The sequence below is a fragment of the Zonotrichia leucophrys genome, chromosome Z (assembly GCF_028769735.1).
Source record: "Zonotrichia leucophrys gambelii isolate GWCS_2022_RI chromosome Z, RI_Zleu_2.0, whole genome shotgun sequence".
Lineage (NCBI taxonomy): Eukaryota > Metazoa > Chordata > Aves > Passeriformes > Passerellidae > Zonotrichia > Zonotrichia leucophrys.
This window is the reverse complement of record NC_088200.1, coordinates 74,186,004-74,200,990: the sequence shown is the minus strand read 5'-3', so window position 1 is coordinate 74,200,990 and position 14,987 is coordinate 74,186,004. Positions and strand designations below refer to the sequence as shown.

At 47.3% G+C, this 14,987-nt stretch overlaps 1 protein-coding gene across 1 annotated transcript in view; it reads left to right on the top strand.

Moving 5' to 3' along the window:
• LOC135460135 (serine/threonine-protein kinase PAK 3-like) overlaps positions 1–14,987 on the top strand; it is a 67,584-nt gene that overhangs the window by 48,624 nt on the left and 3,973 nt on the right. Inside the window, exons 5-11 of the mRNA XM_064736807.1 lie at positions 7,038–7,172; positions 7,450–7,587; positions 7,648–7,776; positions 11,771–11,883; positions 12,548–12,665; positions 13,342–13,441; positions 13,842–14,038. Coding sequence (XP_064592877.1) covers positions 7,038–7,172; positions 7,450–7,587; positions 7,648–7,776; positions 11,771–11,883; positions 12,548–12,665; positions 13,342–13,441; positions 13,842–14,038 — 930 coding nt within the window. The remainder of the gene's footprint in view (positions 1–7,037; positions 7,173–7,449; positions 7,588–7,647; positions 7,777–11,770; positions 11,884–12,547; positions 12,666–13,341; positions 13,442–13,841; positions 14,039–14,987) is intronic.

The following is a 14,987-nucleotide window of genomic DNA, read 5'->3' as shown; positions in this document are numbered from 1 at the left end:
CCATGAGGTCTGTGAAAACAATATAAAAATGAGTTATGTGAATAAAGAATTGTCGTAGTGACATCAGAAGGGTGCCTTGGTGCACAGAAGGCCTGCATGAAGAAACTGAGTCCCGCCTGCTTTATTGACACAGCAATGTGGCTTCACTCAGCAGGAGCACTTGCAGGGTATATTGATGAAACGCTTGTGTTTGATTCCCAGAATAGAAAGGAGAGGCATTAAGTGCAACAGACAGGGCTTAGTCTTGTGAGTTCCTTTCGCTTTAACAGAGTGCTGAACCCTGTATTCCCCCACTGCATTGCTTACTGTGTGCAAGTGGCTATCTTGTCCTTGAGAATAAGGAGAGTGGTCCTGCTAAGAAGGTAGCGGGAATGCATTCAAAGGGAAGAAAGTGTTTCTAGGAGGCTCCTGACCACCAAATGATAGTTTGAAGAATGGGAATATTTCCCAAATCACTGTGTCAGGAACCGGAGTCATGTCCCAGGCCCTGCCATATCTGATCCATGTTTGAACAGGTTGACAAGACAATGAAGAAAAGTGTCTTGTTTAACAGATGGGACCTTGACCCTTGAAAGAGAAACAATGTATTTGGTCAATCAGCAGGCAGCGAAGCTTTGAAAGGGGAGCAGTGCATAATGGAGCCCTTGGTGGCAGGGAGTCGGTATCCTGAGCCATCATGGCCTCATCTCACACACCAGGAATGTGTGAGCTGCTGCTCTAACTCCTGCTGTAAAATTCCCCTCCTGAGCAGGAGATACAGGGCCTGGTTCTGGGGTGGAGGGGTGAGAACAACGAGATGCACAATGTTTTGATCAAGGGGATGTCCTGCAAGTGCACTGCCTACCTGCCCCTGGTGCCGAGCACCACAATCCATCCCCTTCTCCTGCTCACCAGATTTTTGGGAATCCAGAGGTCAGTATGTACTATGTGCTACTGCAACTAATGGAATAAATTTGCTTTGCAAGTCCAGTTGTGTCTTAGGTTCTTTTCTTCATGGGTCTCCTCCTGAACCTGTGGAAACAACCACCAGGGACCTACAGGACACTCCTACTCTGATGTCAATAAATTCTGAGAAGTTATTGAAGTATTTCAAAAAATCTGGGGTAATGTTTAGCTTGGGAGTTTCCGTAAAGTACTGAATGTGTCTTAATTCCATGATACAAACTGGTAGGTGAGATTGCTGGCTGTGCAGGCCTTGGGGAAGTGATTCCTTATGAACCCAATGCAGAAATAAAGTAATGCCTCCTTTCTAACCCTGAGCTGGCAGGAGGGATCAGGCCCTGCTTGGTAACTTTCATTTTGGCAACTTCTATTATCCGGTAAGAAAGGTCAAAATGTAACCTTTTCCAGCTATTTCCCTCTGGTTGATCTTTTTAGGCACCAAAGCTCTGTGCCATGGGTGGCCTGGGTGTGTGCAGAGCAATGCAGCCCCCACAAAGCCCTTGGTTTCCCTACAAGTTGCCAGTTTGACTGCTTCCAAGGGGAAGAAAGGCAGAGATGTACATCCAGAGGTGTCCTGGCCATGTCCAATAAATGTGCAAATATGTGGGGAGATTTGTTAGGAATGATTTCAGTTGTTATGTCAACAGTGCCTTCTCTCCTGGTTCTGTGCACTATAGGTGAGTAATGTAATAGTTGGCTCTCACATTTAAGAGATAGATATTCTGTGAATAGATATTATGTTCAAATGTAAAGTGCTGGTATTATAATATGTCCTCCCATAGTCCTCTTTCTTATCCTCCTTGTAATAGCCTTGGTAGTCAGGGCATTTGGGGAGGGCTGGCTTGTGACCAGCAGGCCGGGTGTTAACAACACCTGACCTCCAGTCAAGATGCAAGAATGTAATCTCCACCAATGGACGGCAGAGAAAGAGTTGACTGACAAAACATTGGGAGATGCTAAGGGTATAAAACGCAGAGCATCTCTTTTGTAGATGAGCACGTGGCCGCTAATCATGGAGACTCCCAGTGCTGCAATCTTTCCTTATTCAGTCTTTGTTAAGGTTTCATAAACCTTTAAAAAGTTAAAAGTGAGAGTAATTTCTCAGATGGGCAATGATTTGGGCCATTTTCTTGGTCTGATTTCCTTTGCTTGTGTCCCATCTGAGTGCTCAGTTGGGGTACAGCCTGTAGGTGCTTGGGGCACTCCTGGAGTTCCTCTTGGATCCCTTGAACAACAGGATTTGGCCCATGAGGGGAATTTGTGCTGCTTTGTGACAGAACAGAACTTTGCAGACTATTCTGTGTTTGCTGTAGGGAAGGTTGGTTATTGCTTGGCATAAACTCACAGACCGAACACGGGGCGTTTGCTTTGTGATGTCGGGGCACGGTTGCCACCTCGTTGTAGTGACATCAGAAGGTTGCCTTGGTGCACAGAAGGCCTGAGTGTCAGAGCAGCCCTAGCGCTTGCTCAGTTCAGGAGAATCCTCCTGATTGTGGCGCCTGTCAGTGGGCAGTTCCACACTGACAGGAGCCTTTTTTTTCTGCTGTGTGAGCACAGCCTGCAGACTTGCAGAGCAGTGCTACAATGATAGAGCGAATTGCCCCAGCGCTATTCGCTGCATATGGTGTTACTTATGGTGCCTATTTTGTGACTAACCTGGCACGTAAGTAGAGGTTTTCCCTGCGTGTAACCAAAACGATGGCTTTTGTATGTCTTCCTGCTCTTTCTTAGTGACGGAGTTTCTGATTTTGAAAAAGAAAGAACATTAGGAGGCCACTGGTTTGGCAAAGCTCCTGTCACCAGGTTCAACTAAAAAGGGGGTGTCTGTAGCCACGGGAGCAGAATTTGCAAGGGAACATGCAGAGGTACCGTTCTCTCCACGGGAGAGTCTGTGGCAACAGAGTCTGTCATTTCCTCACTTTGCTGAGACAAGCAAGACAGCTTTGAAAATGTAGATTGGCAGACCTTCTTGGAAGACCTTCCAAAATCTCTGCAGTTATTCCCAGAATTCAGAGAAAGCTTCTTTTTTTTCTAAATTTTCTCCTGAAAGGGGATTTCACTGTCTAACTTGACCCTTTACTGAGGGCTAAAATAGTGATTCCCTTTGCAGGGAAGTGCAAATTCCAAAGCAGTGAGTGTCTGCTCCAGAACCCTGGAGCTGCTGATGTGCTGTTTCACAACAGAACTGCCACCGCTCAGGGGGATTTTGGGGAAGCTTTTCTGGGCAACTTGTTTCCAGCAAGTTAACAAGAATTAGTGCATGCAACTGATTTTTAAAAACAAGTACCTTAGGGAGGGGATAAAAAAAGCTGTGTGATGTGTTTGATAGAACAGGAGCATTGAGTGTTACTGATGAATTTGCATTTTCTTGGTCATGTTTGTATTAATTTACTGGCAAAACAGGCCAAAGTGTAGGCACAAGCAACAATATTGTCCTGATCTTTTGCTGGCTGTGTGAGTGAAATGTGTCTTTTGGAGGGATTTTGTGAAACGGGAAATCATCTCTGTTTGGGTTGACTTGTTCTGTGGGATTCAGCCGCCCAGGAAGTTTTCTCACAGCATCTTGTTCATTTTCTCTTCCCCACTACAGGTCACCTCAGGCATGTATTCAGTGGTGCAGATCTTGAGGTGAGTGAGAACGGGGGATCTCATGTTCCCGGTGATAAGAATTGTAGAGCCAGCTGTCAGCTTGGCCAGTGGCAGTAGAGTGTAGAGGGCCAGCTAAGTAGACCAAAAGACAATTCATTTTCATGCCTTCAACAAAAAAAAAAAAAAAAAAAAAACCAAAGGTAAAAGCAGATATTTCCTAATTTCCATCTCCGAGCCCTGCAGAACAATAAACACAGTTTGGCAAAGAGAATGAATGATACTTGCTGGCAGCAGCCAGATGGGAACACTGAAGTTTGATAAAATAGACTTCACCTATTTACTCAAGAGTGACTGAGAATTCTATTCCCATAAATTTAATGACATCTCCTTAGAAGATGTAGCTGTAGAAAAAGAAGGACATCTAAAAATAGTGATGCTGTTTTTGAAGTAAAAAAGGCAACTTTGTGGCTGGGGTTGGTTGGAGTGACTTAGAATGCCATTGCTAACAAAGTTGATGAGTTCTCCTTAGAAGATTTGGCTGTAGATCCAAAGAGAAATGGGGTTAGAAAATGGTAGGTAACAGTCTGTCCCTCATTCTTCTCTCTTGCCACAGGTGACAAGACCAACAGGCATCTCTCCCCTGCCTCCCTCAGCTCCTGGAGAAGAAGCCAGAGAGGAGCAAAATGAGGAAGACCACCACAGGCGTTCAGCTGTGGTCCCACCACAATCTGATCATTCCAAGAGAGTAAGTGCCCATTGTGTGTGGTGCTGTCTTTTGTGCAAGGCAGAGGTGCAAGTTTCTGAGCAGCCAGCACTTGCTGTGCCTGGCCGAGGATGCTGAGTGCTGGAGTCCTGCAGGACGTAGCCTTTTCCTGCAGGCAGTGACAGCTCGAAATTGGCCTTTGATCTGTCCTGTTGGGGCAGTGCAGATCTGGGGGCTCCAGCTGAGCTTCTGGCTGCTTGGCTCAGGGAAGCTCCATCTCTGGGCTTCTGCGGTGTCATGGCCAAGAGCATATGTGGTAGTGCTGGCTGTCAAAAGGCTTTGTTGCTTTGTTTTCCCTTAGTGAAAAGGTGTGTTTGGCTTGTGGAAGTGTTCTGCAGTTTTCTTGAGTCGTTCTTCACTTGTAGAGTCCCTGTTCGCCCAGCTGCCTTTTGGCTTTTGCAAAGCTGCAATGGAGATGTTTGTGTTGTCTATGGAGCTGTGTGAGCCATTCTTGACCCATGTGGCTAAAGAAAGGAACTGCAGAGTTACAAAGCCTTGTGAGGCAAACAGCAGAAGGGGCAAGTTCCTGATGATCTGTTTTGTCCTGAAGTCTGCAGGTTTGGCAAGTGCCTTGGAGCCTGGAGTGGGGTGAAGCTGCAAGTCCTTGACTGCTGTCTTGTGTTGCTTGGAACAGGAAGGCCATCTTGAAATGGTGCCTGCTGTATCTGAAGTGAAATGGGCACTTTTGTGTCTGGGGAGCTGCGTGGGCCAAAAGGAGCCAGGGGTGCTGGCGGCCTTGAGCAGCTGAAGATGAGGCAGCGTGTGGCCAGGGGGCCAAGAAGGCCAAGGGCATGGTGGACTCTGTCAGCAGCAGTGGGGCAGCAGGAGCAGGGCAGTGAGCGTGGCCCTGTGCTGGGCAGCGCTGCAGCCACAGCTGGAGTGCTGTGTGCACTTGTGGGCTCTGGGGAGCAGAAAGTCATGGAAAGGCTGCAGTGTGTGCAGGGAAGGACAGGGGAGATGGACAAGGGAGTGCAGCACAAGCCCAGTGAGGTGGTGCTGAGGGAACTTTAGTCTGGACAATGGGAGGCTCAGGAGGGACCTTCAGGCAAAGTTCCATCAATCCCTACATGATAGTGCTCAGCACAAGGGCTGTTTCCCTGCCAAACATGCCCTCATGCATCCAAATGCTTTACACACATACATAGGTGACACTTCCATCTTGTGATTTGTTGGTTTCCTAGGAGGAGAAGCCCTGTTCATTTTCTCATTTTCCAGCAAGCAAGGATGCTTCTGCACAATCTTTGCTGTGCTTATCAAGTACTGGAAGGCATTCTGTACACTTTTTGATGCAGAAGGAGCATTTGTGTTTCCAGATTTTCCAGCATGGCCTTAAAAATCACTTTGAGTTTAACACTGCCTGTGACTTTGTACAGCCCAGGGAATCAGTGTGTGTTGTGTTTGGGAATTGAGAAGGAGATCAATGCCCTTGCATTCCAGCTGTTCCTCAGAGATCACAGGAGCTGGGAGGGGCTGGGCTGCATTTCTGATTCCAGCCACTTTAGCACCATCAGTGTGCTCGGGTCCAAGAGAAGAACTTGGCCGAGCACAGATGCACAAAGAGCGCAGTTCCCAGTGCAATACTCTGGGTCTGATCCCTTTCCATAAGGACCTACATGCTCCAGATTCCCCAACAGTGTGCTTTATTGAAGCAACAGGAGAGCAATCTCAGGATTGTCGCTGAGTGGGGCACTGGCTACCAAGTTTTGATGTGTGTAGCAATAGAGAGGACATTAAAGAGAGATTTCAGTAATGAGATCTGCCTGTCTATCTATCTATCTATGCAACATTTACATAATTGAATCTTCCTGGCTCTGGTCCAAGGCAGTTGGAGGTGCAAAGGTCACCTAAAGCATCCCTATCAGGAGGGGATTAGAGACATGTTCCCTCGACCAATTCTGAGCAGGCAGAGATGTTTCCCCCTCCAGATATGGTGGTTTTTTCCCCAATTCTCCAGCCTCTTCTGCCCTGATGTCCCCAGTTAATTCTTTACATTTCTGCCTGTCCTAGAGAGGTGGAACAGTTCCAGGTTTAGGTGGTGTTTGGTGAATCTGGTCATACATGCCATGCATTACATGACACATGGTTTCCTTCACTGGCATCCCCAGGGCTGTGTAAGTACATTCATTAATGGGGCCTTAGAAGAGTTTCTGTAACTGCTGGTCAGAATTCTCAGTTGACAAAAGACGGAGAAGAAACACTTTGGTCCTCCTCCATGTACTGATGTGGCCATAGAGGCTCTGTGACATCCATCAGAGAATTTTGCATGCATCCTCATCTTCTGAATGACCAGGTTTTCTACCAAGAATGTAGATGTCAGAAAGGCAGGAATGCTGGTGCAGGCCTGAAGAGAGCATGAACTCCAGAAGTGTCTCACAAGGGCTGTGGTCACCCAGGAAGCCACCTGCAGAGCCAAGATGGAGCTGTAAGACAGGGTGGGCTGTCAGTCACTACTGAAAGACAAACAGGACATGGCAGAAGCAGAGGGAGGCCCCCACCAGACCCTTGAGAAATGCCACACCTTCCCTGGCAGCTGCCTGAGAGGCTCTTGCAGCTTCAGTGCCAGATGGCCCCTGATTCTCAGGCCAGGGTCACTTTGGAATCTGTGCCTCCCCTCAAACAGAGAATGACCCAGCAGAGCGGCAGCACAGTGCTTTGGGAACGTATGAGCCCAGCAGTCTTTGAGTCTTGGCCCACAAAGGTCATATGGGAAGCTGAAACCCATCTTCTCTTGCTTTCTGTGCAGGTGCTTCTAGCGAGAGAGCAGGAGCAGATTGCTTCATCAGAGATGCCATGGCAGACTCAGGGAGGGCTGTTCCCAGCCCGAGAGCAGGAAGAGCAGCTCAGGCAGCAGGTGGAAGAGCCACAGGAAAATGGCCAGGTAAGCCTGACTGGCCAGGTGACAGAGGGAAGGGCAGGGAGAGGAGCATAAACCAAAGCTCTTGGGACTGAGGAGGCCAGGAATCCCACAGGCACTGGAAGCACAGAGCCTTGGAATCTGCAAAGATCAGCCCTGGGACAGGAGGTTTGCAATGGAAGCAGAGGTGGGTAGGGAGGTAGAAAGAAGTGGCTGAATAAATGTGATTTTGAGGTTGCAAGAGAAATAAGCTGAGGCTGATGGCAGCTCCCAGTCACTTGCTCTGCATTTGTGTGCACAGAACATCAAGGCAGAGCCACAAGCAGAACTGCCCGAAGCACAGAATGACATCATGGACGTGAAGAAAAAGAGCAAAGAAGACATGGGAAGAATTCAAGAGGAGAATCTCCATCAGCAGAGGGGCGATCAACAAAACCAGGTGAGTGAAAGGGTGGTGGACACCCCACCCATGAAATGTCCTCTCCCTTCTCGTTTACAGTCTACCAAGGGACACATGCAGGCAGAGCTGCAGGACTCTGAGGCTAGCAACAAGGCAAGGGAGAAGAAGCTGGAGGAAGAAATTAAAATCTTCAGAGAGAAACCTAATCACCTCCCTCAGGCTCTAGAAGTGAGTGAAAGAGGGATGCAGCCACTGCAGTCACCAAACTGGTGGTTTCTGCCCTTCTTGCCTTTCCAGTGCAGAGCAGCAGGGGTGCGGCCATGCCTCTGAGTGCTATCCTGCTGTAGTGTGTATCACAGTCACTCTGAAGGACATTTGCTGGTGTGCTCATTCTCTTCTGCTGCCCTGGATAATGTAACTTGTCCTTTGGCCTTTTAGCCAGCAGTCGTCCAAATTGATTCCTGCTGGCCTGTTCCTGCTCTCTTGGTTTCTTGAGGTGTTTTTACAGTGGAACAAGGTGACAAGATGGAGTACTGAAACAAGCTGTCTGTATCCATTGTCAATCTGTTCTTTCCCTTTCCTCATAGTCGATGACTCCTGGCTGACAGGAAAAAGCTGTAGTCTCTGACTGCTTTGTTCTGTTTCATTTGAGGAGCAAGAGTTGACATCTGACCGGGCAGCCTGCGAAGACTTCCAGCAAATGTCTGGTAATGAAGGACCCCAAGTTAAGAGTGAGGCACAGGAACAGTGCCCACCAGAAGTGCTCCAGGTCCAGCACATCAAGGGCTCTGAACCTGCTGCCGCAGCAGCATTGCCTGGAAGAAGCCTTTCTATCAAACCTGGGACCTCAAGCTTGGCCAGTTCCTTCATCTCTCCGAAACAGGAGACTGAGGAGAAGTACCTGGAGATGCTGGGTACGTCTGGGGTGTTCCTTTTCTGAGGGACAGTGTGTTGTGTGCAGGTGTCAGCAGAGCTGTACCAAATGCTCCTACTGAGTTTGGGGCCACAGGGACATTTAGGACTCCCCAGAGGAAGCGCTGTGCTCTGAGGTAGCGAGAGAGCTCTGGGTGTTCCTGCTGCCTCTGAGGGCACCTTGGCTGGGTTGCGTTTGCCTGAGCTTCCCTCTCTGCTGAAGGCTGAAGCAGGGATTGTTCTTGGATCAGCAGAAGGATGTGACCTTGGAAATGATCTAGGCAAGTCCTGTGTGCTAGTGGCCAAACTGAACAGAATTTTCAGTTTCCTAAATTCTCCTTAGACTCCTGACTTCCAACCAGTCATCAGAGCAAAAAAACTTCACAGAAATGGACTGGTTTTGGAGTTTTGTATATTTGGTTGGGGATTGTTTTGGTTTTTTTTTTTGGGGGGGGGGGAGTGGGTTGTGTATGTGTTGTTTATTTTTTGTGGAGGCCTTTTGGTTTTTTTGTTTCTGTGGAGGTTTTTTTATTTCTGTGGGGTTTTTTTTGTTGTGTTTTAGATTTTTTAGGTTGATGGTTTTTGGATTTTTTTGGTGGAGTTGGTTTTTCTCCATTCTGAAAGAGCTCTTTTGCCCCACATCTTACTGATGGCATTTTTATGATTGTTACTGTTACGACTACTATATCTGCAGTTTATTTTCATAAGAATGATATATTTTTTGTCAATAAGAGAATGCTATATTGTTGTTAATAAGTACTTGGAAAGAAGATCAGGTTACAGGACAAATAGAGAGCACGAGGTGTTTTCCATTTGCCCCCGAAGAAAAAAGAGATACTTTTAGAACAACCTTTTTTTAATCTTCTAGTTTTATGCTTATCAAGATGTGTCCAAGAGACACATCCAAGTGGCGTGATCAGATAAAACTGTACTGCAGGCATTTCTCAGGAGAGAGCCTCCAGCCCAGCCATGGTATATTCCTCAGATCCATGGCGCTTTTCCATACCAGATTCCCACTCTTTCCCATGACTGTTAGGATCCTACCCATAGGCCCAGGCCCCGCTCAGACCAGTCTCTAGGAAAACACATCAAGTCCTTTGTGATTCTGCAGCACAACCCAATGAATCTGCCTCTTGCCTGTAACAGCTGCCAGTGCTGTGCTCTCAGATAAGACCTGGTGGGGCTGAGAGCAGAGCCCAGGGGATTCTGTGTCTACCATCACCTGTTGGGACAAAAAGGGCACTGATCCACACCTTAGTGGGGCTGATGTCAAAGCCCATCCTGTTGTGTCCTGAATGGGGACAACAGCTTGTATGGGGCTCAGGCTGGCTGTGGCTTCTTCCCACTGTTTGTCAGTGCTCGTTCTTGGGCTTTGCCAGCCTTGTTGTGCTAGCTGCCCTGTCCCTGAGGGTTGCTTTGACTGCAGAGGCTGGAGCCTTCCTTAGATAGGACAGCGGCATCTTGGAGCTCAGCCTGCTCATGAACAGGTCAGGGTCCTGATGCTGAAAGCCCTATCAGGATCATTTATAGTTTGAGCTGCTCTGGTTTACTAACGGAAAAGAATTCATCTGGCAAACTGCTGAAAGGTAGCAATGTCCTTCTCTCCTGAAAATGCATCTCCCCGTGCTTTATTTCCTGTTAAGAGAACTCCTGAAAGGAAATTACAAAATCAGTCTCTGTGCCAGCCATCTGCACTGCAGGGCTGCCAGTCCTGTTGCTGTTGTGGTGGTTGTTACCCAGCTGACCCCAAAGGGCTGAGAGCCCCAGAGAGTGGGGCTGCCTTTTGTATCTCCTGGAAGCTGGCATCTCTGCTTTAATGTCAGCATCTTGCATTTTGTTTCCCTCAGGGAGAATGGTGAACCCCATTGAAAATCCCCTGATGAAATACACTGAAAAGGAGCGTATTGGCAGCGGGTGAGTCCTCCTGCAGATACCCCTGCATAGCAATGGGGCAGAATTTTTTCTGGTGGAATATCTATCCAGTGTGAAGTCACGCAAGCTGCAAACATGTTCACACACTGGGGATAGATGGTGCCATCTCTCAGTGCTGCTCAGAATTTGTGAATATGATCAGAAGGCACTGTCAGAGACATCTCTATGCTGCCGAGGTCTTGTCTGCATCAAAGAACAGGACCCAGAAGATCTCCTTGTCTCTCAAGTGTGGGACAGCTCTCTGTTAATTTCTTTTGCAATTTTATATGTCTCAAAATCATGCTGCCACATTAATGAACAAAGAAGAAACTTGCTTGCCTGAGAGAGCAACCTATCCCCTATCAAAGCTGAGTGAGATAGCAGTTGCCAGGAACATTTATTTCCCCTGGTTTGCAGAAGGAAATGCTCTGTGGTCAGGAAAGGAACCACCTAGTTTAGAAAGTGAAACCCAAGAGGAAAGACTAAACTTTCTAAAAGTTGAAGCCCAGTTCTTCAGGAACACTCTTTCACTTTAGGACTGCTTTCACTTTAGGACCTAAACAGCTTCTCCTTTGTTTCTAGGACTTTTGGACATGTGGTTAGAGCACTCAACAATGCCACAGGAGGAGAGGTAAATGTTAACAGGCCCCGCAGACTCTGCTGCTATTGAGGGGCTTTCCCCTCTGGTGTGAGCTGTGGCTGGAGCTTTGGGTAGAGCTGTGCTGAAAAGGCACAAGAAGCACAGACTGGTGCCAGCCTGCAAAATACATTTGGCACTTTGTCCTCCTCAGCTGCCGGAAGGAAGGCACGCAGGGCAGCGCTTCCTTTCAGAGAAGGACGCGCTCACTCGCTCTCCATTGCTAAAACAAAGGTGGTGCCTTAGAGCACCTCCCTGCTCTTTGGGGCTACAGCTTCAGAGTCCTGAATTCTCGATTCTGGCTGCCAGCAAATCCATCTGAAAGTTACTGGTAGTTCCTTAGCCACCTGCAGTGCTGCACTTGGGAACTGCACATAGGGAGAGATCTGCAAGGTGTCCCTAAAAGCCCTAAGCCCTGCCCATAGCCCAAGGTGTATCCACAGAGTATTAAGGAATGGATTACTTCTTCTGCATCCCAAACAAAGCAGCAGAGATTGTGGTCAGAGGTTTGGAGGTGATAGTTGAGACACCACTGTTACCAAGTGGACAAGGAAAAACCTCAGTGGCCCCACATCTCCTGTAACTGTCCCCCAAGGGAGCAGAGAAATGGGCTGTTGGAATGTCAGTTCCTAATTACTGCAGTGCCTGATCACAAGGCAGTTTGGCACAGCTTAGCTGTGTCATTGCAAAATCACTCGCTCCATTGCGTGGCGGTCTTGTGCCACCAACATCTCAAGTTACTGATTTTCAATGTTATTTTAGGTGGCCATCAAGAAAATAAATCTAAAAGGACTGAGGAAGAAGCAACTAACCCTTAATGAAATCATGATTATGAAGAGATACAGGAGTCTCAGTGTTGTGAATTATTTAGACAGGTGAGAGGTCTTGGTCTTATCCCATCAATGGGCATTTACATACAGCAAACATGAGAGGTTAAAAACCCACTTTGGTCAGTGGCAGAAAGTAGAGCTGTTAATTTTTATTCATTCATATTTCTCTATTCATCTCCAATGGATGAGAAGAGAGTGCATCTTGTCTGCATGAGTCTTCCCTGGCACACCTAGTTTGAAAATTATTCCAAAATTATTCAAAAGCTGGATCAGCTGTATCTTACTAAGTCAACAGCCTCGAAGTAGATGGCCTCCACATTTTTTCCAGATAGATATTCTAAAGTTTCTTAAATGCTGATGAACCATCCTGAAGTGAATTTCCCTTAGATCGTTACCACTCTTTGCCATTGCTGTGCATGCCAGGAAGACTAGGTGCTTATTTCCAAAAACACTATGGCTGACATATTTTTATCTGGGCTGTTACTAAACTGAACTTTTCCTTTGCTAGCCATCTAAGACATCTCCCTTTTCACAGCTGTGTCTTTCTCCTCCAGACTGCACAGGTTGCAAACAATGCACAGCTGAGAGGGAATGTCTATCCCTTTGATTCTGTCCTAGTCACAAAGGAACCTGGAAACAAAAAAGCCAGAAGTAAAAAATCAAGATAGCTATGCATGTTTATTTCCATGTTCTTGTTTCCTTCTTTCAGCTACCTTCTGGGTGAGGAACTCTGGCTAGTTATGGAGTACATGGATGGAGGCGCCCTGAGTGATGTCATTAGCAAGACCTACCTCTCTGAAGTTGAGATGGCAGCCATCTCGAGGGAGGTCAGCAATCCCATCTGTGTTTCCGAGGACTTGGGCAGGATTATCTGGGAAACAGGGGCTCAGATCAGGAGAAGTTTCACGTGCCAAGCTTTGTTTCTGTGTTGCTGGTATGCTATGGGCAAGTAAAAACACTTCAAGTGAAAGGCCTGCAAGTGCCCATGCATTCACTGTGCTCAGTGCCAGTACTCTTATCTCCTGTTGTACTCTCACTCTGCCTCATGTATTTGCTGTTGTCCATCTTGCCTCGCTAAACTTTTGCCTGTCTTTACTGCATTCTTTGCCTGTGAAAGCAAAGGTGCTGGTGGCAGGATTTGAAACAAACAGCAAAGGAAAAAAGAGAGAGACTCATTTCTCTCAGTCCTCAGCTGAAAAGGACAGGAGTGCAGCCCAAATGCTCTTTGCTTCTGAGCACATGCATGGCAGCAGCAGTCATCCTGGCTGGTTTGCAGGGGACAGTCTACAAGAGCAGGTGCTGTTGCTCTTTCAAAAGCTGACATGCCTTTCCTCAGAAAGGTTCTGCTCTGCAAGTGTTGGAGCAGCAAGCTCTTCCTCTCAGTGGCATTGTGTTCTGCCATTACTGCCCATTCCCCTGCGGAAAGGGAATCTTTTAGATTGTTTGGTTTTTTGTGTGATGAAATCCCATCACTTATGTTTTCCCTCCTCTTTTCTCTCTCAGTGCCTGCGAGGGCTGGATTTTCTTCATTCAAACTACGTGATCCACCGAGATGTGAAGAGCGGCAACATCCTTCTCAGAAGCGACGGTTCTGTCAAGCTGGGTCAGTATATTCTTGGTCAGGTGCAGTATTCCAGGGATGTGGGGTGTAGGGCTGCTTTGAGTGACAGCCAGCTCCCCAGAAATGGTGCTGGTGGCAGCACAGAGACACCCGCTGTGAGCTGGTGACATGGTTGCAATGTGCACAGAGGTAGGACAAGGAACAAGCAGTCAAGAGTGACCTTGCTCTGTGTATGTCCCTGCCAGAGGTAGGGAGCTACAAGTGTAAAGCTTTCAAAGAACAAAACCCAATGCTGGAGGCAGTGTTAAAATGGGGGATTTTTTAAGTCACCAATGCCAGGAGATTCAACAGCCCATTTTCAAACTTCTACTGGGGAATTCTTTTGCTTGCTTTCCTAATTGCACAGAATTAAAATAAAATCAAAATTTTGCTTTCTCCTCAGGTGATTTTGGCCTCTCTACTCAGCTCACCCCTGAGAAGAATAGAAAGAGCGTGATTGCCGGGACTATCTGGTGGATGGCGCCTGAAATGGTGAAGGATCAACCATATGGCCCCAAAGTAGACATATGGTCTTTTGGAATTGTGGGGATTGAAATGGTAGATCAAGAACCTCCTTACTGCAATGAAAGTCCGGCCTCGGTAAGGAGCAAATACTCACTTGATCCCACTGTCTTTCTCACCTGTCCCATGTCCTGTGTTGGACATGGGACAAAATCCCACTGCCATTTGCGGGAACTGCTTTAACACCAAGGTCCCCTCCTAAAAATATCCCTGCAACACATCAGCACCTGCTGTGGTTTTGGTTGCATCAGTGGGGGAACTCAAGCCTTGCCACATGCAAACAAACTCCATTCTCAGGCAACACTCTGCTTTGGGTTATAAGTGGCTCCAGCTAATTTGCCTGTGTAGATGTCCCCAGTAACAGGAAATAAGCACCTTAAAACTGCTGTTATCTTTTCAGAAATGAAGGAAGGAAACCCAAGTCCAACAAAGTATCTTAAACTGTGATTTTTAGAGAGGAACCTAACCCCTTGTGCAGTTTCTTCTCACTGGCAAGCATGCCTGGAACCTGGGCATAAGGGCGTAAATGCCACAGTATTTCTTCTGCTTTTTGTGCAGTGTTACTGAAACCCTCAGTGACTGTCTTTCTCCCATAGCCAAAGGCACATTCTCTGTGTCACCAAGCCAGAGCCTGGTGATGCGGAGCGCCTGCCAAAACCTCCCAGTGTTTCCTGGCACTTTCTGGGATGGGCCTACCAGTAATGCATTGACTTGACTAGCCAATAAGCAGAGGGTGACCACAGGGATGGCACCTCTCCTTCTTCTGACCATGACAATTTTTCTTTTGCTGCAAAATGGGAAGCTGAAATTTTTAGACTCCCGAGAGACAGAGATGCAGGTGACTCCTTTGTGCCCAAGCAGGCATTTTGGTCCCAATACATTTGTGCAGGCATCTTAATGTGTCTGTGTTAAGGATGAGATTGTAAATGTTTGTTTCCTAACCTGAGGAATACGTGATGGATTTCCTTTCTTTTCTTCCAATTACCATTGTTTTCAAGAACAGCACAAAAACCTTGATGAGTTTTGT